At 48.7% G+C, this 4,751-nt stretch overlaps 1 protein-coding gene across 1 annotated transcript in view; it reads right to left on the minus strand.

Annotated features, from left to right (window-relative positions):
* Positions 1 to 4,293: 4,293 nt before the first annotated feature.
* The window catches only part of PLA2G12B (phospholipase A2, group XIIB), an 11,588-nt gene continuing 11,130 nt past the window's right edge, over positions 4,294 to 4,751 (minus strand). The window contains exon 5 of the mRNA XM_009996404.1: positions 4,294 to 4,349. Within this exon, the coding sequence (XP_009994706.1) occupies positions 4,294 to 4,349 (56 nt within the window). The remainder of the gene's footprint in view (positions 4,350 to 4,751) is intronic.

Here is a 4,751-nt window from a genome sequence, read left to right on the forward strand (position 1 = left end):
ACAGGACTGTTTGTCCTGGACTAAACAAATGTTACTCAAGCCCTTCTTTCATCAGGCAGTACAAATAGTATCGTAGCTGAACGTGTTTGCTGTGCAGCTCCCTGAATGATTTTGGATGACTGGTAATAAAAACATGTATAAAAAGATATATCTCGTAATGTGTAAGTTCCTTGGAGCTATAAAACAGTTGCCATTACAGGCAGCTAAAGCTCAGATCCATCACTGCCACTTTTAAATGTTATTTGTAAGCAGTAAAAGGTATTTAATAAAAGCAGTGTTTCTTTAGTGCCTTTTGACAATTGCATTGGCTCATTAGTTTTCTCCCTCTTCACCCACCAAAATCGTGGTGCCTTTTCTAAGTGCATGTTGACTGTAAGGAAAAGACCATTCAACATCTACAAACATCCCCAGACAGCAAGCAAGGCACTACCCAGGCTTTGTTTGAAGCTGTGGTGCATTGCCCAGGTCTAGAGAGGCTGTGGCTCTGACAAAGGGGTTGGAGGAACGTGTGTTAAGTGTTTATAGCAGCCATCTGTGATGTGTGTAGTTCTTGGGACAGGGTTGTCCCCAGTGAGCGTGGTACAGCAGCCACAGCAGCATTGTGTGAGTGCCTGTGTGCAATGGCAGGGCTCCTGGTGGGTGAGAGCTGGCCAGGGACACAGTGACTGGCAATGGTGGTGGCATCGTGATTGTCAGCAATCCCTTTGGTCCATCAAGCTCCTTCCACAGCAGCTATCACAGCTGATCAGCTTGGGCTCCTCTGGGCTTCATTCAGGAGCAGGACCACCGTGTGGTGAAGGATTGGGAATGTGGGGAGAAGGGGAGGAGGCACAGCCAGCAGAGAAGGATGCAGGATGAGAGGCAGGGCTGGAGGGTGAAGGGGAAGGATCCGACTGCGCCCTTGGCTGTGGCTCTGCAGTGTCTTCATGAGGTTTTCTGTGCGAAGCTTCACAGTGTGTGGCTCTGTCCTGTGAGTTCTGGGACGTGTGTGGGGAACCCCCCTGCTCCCCTATCCTGCATTACCCCATTTTCTGCTTCACTTGGAAGCAGCCAAAGAGCTGCCAAGGCCAAAATTTGTTGCTGCTCTCAAACGGGTGGGGAGTCCATTTGAAGGGACTGTTTCTAGAAGGCAGTCACAAATGGCCTCAGCAAGATTCCATTTCATGGATTCCTTTTTCTGGTGACTGACATTCCAGTGACGAATGGGCATTTGATGGGCTGGGAGTTTCATGACTTTTCCAAATGGCTTCATGGCTGCTTTTCCAAGTTGGGAATATTGTGTGTGCATGTGTGTGCATTGGAATAAACAAAAATGTTTCTATGACAGCAAGTAGGTCTAAGTGGAAAGAAACTTTTAATGTATTATCTAACCATACATGAAAGATAGATAAGTGAAAAAACCTCCCACTAGCATTGCTGTTTGTCTCCTGATTCTGCTGATTCACATCTGCATCAGGACAACAGGCAATTTCCTGCTGTCATTCCTCTCTGTTCAGGCAACCCCTGCTAAATATACTTGTTTTGATAAAACAAGAGCTGGGAAATGAAATTAATTAGCTGATGCCTTCTGGAGAGGCAGCTGGGTGTTTGTTTTGTCCGTGTGAAAGGGATGTGGGAGAGCGGTGGAGGGAGAGGTGCATTTCCTGGCTTGTGTCAGTTATTCTTTGGTTCTTCCTGACAAATTCCCACAAAGCAGCCTTTCTGCTCTGCAGCTTTTTAGTGAAATGATCTGTCAGAGTAATGAGGAGGAGATGCCATGTGAATGGAGCAGCCTGGGAAGGTGTTCAGTGTGCCCTGCAAGCAGGTCTGCTATCTCTCACTGCCCTGTGGCCATTCCTCCTCTCATGTGCAGGGGCTGCCTCCTAGGCACCAAACAAAACCATTTTTCAAAGTCTTTTATCTCTCCCAGGTTTACCTCTTGCTTCCATCTCTCTCCTCTGTCAGCATGACAGCCTGGACACAAAATCAAAGGCCAAACTCATCTGAGAACCAAGGGGTTGCTTTTGGCTGTTTAACCTGCCACCCACAGAGCAGATGCAAAATGTGCTGCAGGAGCCAGCAGGGTGTGGGTGAGGGTCCCACTGTGCTCAGAGCCCACACTGCATCAGTGCTGCAGGGGTGCTCTGGCGTGGTGCCACCTCTTTCTCAGGATGTAAAGTCAAACATCTGAATGCTGGATGTCCCAAGGCTAAATGCCTGTGACCTGCTCTTCTAGTCCCTGCTTTTCCATCCTCAGTGAAAACACAGGGATTGCTGCTTGGAGAACCATTACTTGGACACTCTGGCCAAATGGGTCGAACATCAGCAAGAGCTGCAAATAATCCTGCCAAAACACAAAGGCTACAGGAAGCCATCAGGTGAGCACAGTGTCTTCTTGCTGCCTGTTCAGAGCAGGGTGGAGATGAGGGTGACCCAGGGCTTGTGCATTGACCTGGAGAGCCCCATGGTCAGCTGCTCCCATGGCTACCCCTCCTGCTGGGTAGCAGTAGCAGCACAGAGAGGAAGTGATTTTCAGTTGGATGCTGAAGTTTTGCTGTAGTTCATCTGCTGCTTTTCTCCTACCCAGGATCATCCAGTGGATTTCTTGAGTCACTGCCACCAGTTGAAGGTTCCAGAGTTTCCTTGAAGAGCTGCTCATGGAGTTTTTCAGATTTATCACAGCTAAACCTTGTAGTGAAAATTGTCCTTACTCAGTGGTCTGCAGTGTTTTGGGATGAGTGGTGGTCTGAAAGTGTGAAGAAATCAGGATTTATATTCATGATGTCTTCAAAGCTTCAGTGTGTGGAATAGATTTTGTTCAGACACCTCTTATTTCTCCAGTGTGTATCATCATCTGTCACCAGTTGCTTGGCCTGGCTTTCATCTGGTGTCACCTCAACTGTAAAATGCTTTAAGATGTTCTCCAGCCAGTCAGCTAGTGAGTGTAGACAAGAGAGATTTTTTTTAATGGTGTCATTTAATCACAAGGGTATGCTCACATTTAAAACTGGCAACAGGAACCAATTTCATTTCACCAATGAAATGCAAAGCCTGGGAAGTGGCTGGAAGGAGGAAGGTCTCCTTCCAATCCCTAGCCCAAAAAAAGATGTGTTTCTGACATGGGTAATCAGATAGTCTGTCCAGCCTCGTGCTCTGATAGGCACACGCTGCAATCAGCCTTGGCAATGTGCTGTTCACCTTCCAGTGGCTGGAGCACAGCTAGGAAAGGATGTCATTGCACCTGAACAGTGTAAACTAAGATCCTCTTTAATGAAAAACATCCCAGTCCACCTCATGCAGTCACTTCCATTTTCCTGGTCTCAACACCTGTGTGCTCTTGTTCCAGCCTGTCTGGGGCCAGACGAAGGTCTCGTCGCTGTTCGCTCTAAAGCAAAGATGACTGGCAAGAACAGGAATGCAGGGCTTAAATCATTTATAGCTCTGTGCATGCATTTCAACACAAACTAGAAGAAAAGCAACAAAGACAGGCTCTTCCCATTCCTGTCAAGTCACCCTTCTGTAGCCTGAACTTTGCAGTGGCAGACAGGAGAAGAAAACCATCAGAAGATGCTGCAGTTATTTACGTGGCACGGCACGTGCTCCCAGTAGCATCTTCTTTTCAACCAGAAGCAGGGATGAAAGCTGCCTGCAAATGTTATTTCTAGATGAAATTCCAGATACTGCTTTAAATCCCACTTTTGCATGCCATGAAAGCTCCTGAGAGCAGACGGAAGCATTAAACAAGTTCTAGAAAGGGTGTTGGCTGAGGCTGCTGATGGCTCCACGGCTGGTGGTGTCTCTGCCCCACAGAGATGGCATGTAAGCCCTGCCCCCCTGAGGGATAAGCCTCCAGGGTTTTGTATCTCTCATCCAAGGTGGCTGTGAGCCTCCTGTTCCCCTTGTGCATAAAACATGGAGAAGGATACCCAGCCAGGTTGTGTGAAAAGGGATCCTGAGGGAAACACTTGGTTAAATGATCCAGGAGGGAAATAATTAAATAGATGCAGCCTGGATGACACTGCAGAAACTTCCTTCACTGCAGCTTTCTCTCCTGAGACTGGGGGAGAGCACTGTGGGTTATTGCATTTCACATCTCAGGACCTCAGTTGCTTTCTGCCCAAGTATTAATCGTGCCTGTATCACAAACACTTCAAGTCCTTCTCATGCTTCCCAAATTCCAACGTGGTTTTAGGATGCACCAAGTGTTTAAATAAGCAGGGTGTGTAATGACGGGATGGAAAATGTCAGGGATGGGTGTGAGCAATGTACTTAAAGGAAATTTCCCCCTCTTCTGTCACTGGTGGTGGAAAAATGTCAATACTGTCCATGGGCTGGGACCTCCAGGGGCTGGAGGAACCCAATGCCTTGCCCTGCAAATTAGAGAGGGAAGGGGCAGGGGGAGCTAAGAGACGTGTGTCTGAGGCAAACAGACGAGTGAAGCCCCTGGTTGATGAGCAGTGCTGCATCCTGCTTGCCTTTCCTGATCAGTCTGTAGAGAAAACTGGCACCTGATGGTTCAGGCTGATGGGCTTGGAAAGGGGTCAGGCTGTAGAACTGCAGCTGTGGTGGCCCCCAGGCAGCACTGCCCCACGCCCACCGCCCATCTCCCCTTCCTCTGCCCAAAAGCTGCAGTTGGTGTGTGTTGCTTGGCCCAGGTCCCCCCATCCCATGCCAGGAATCACTGTGCTGAAGTGTCTGAGGTGGGGGGGACTCTGGGCAGCAGGCTCCTGGAGGCTGGGCAGCTGCTCTTCCTCACAACTCATCCCGCTCTT

The sequence above is a fragment of the Chaetura pelagica genome, unplaced genomic scaffold (genome assembly GCF_000747805.2).
Source record: "Chaetura pelagica isolate M959 unplaced genomic scaffold, ChaPel_1.0 scaffold464, whole genome shotgun sequence".
Taxonomy (NCBI): domain Eukaryota; kingdom Metazoa; phylum Chordata; class Aves; order Apodiformes; family Apodidae; genus Chaetura; species Chaetura pelagica.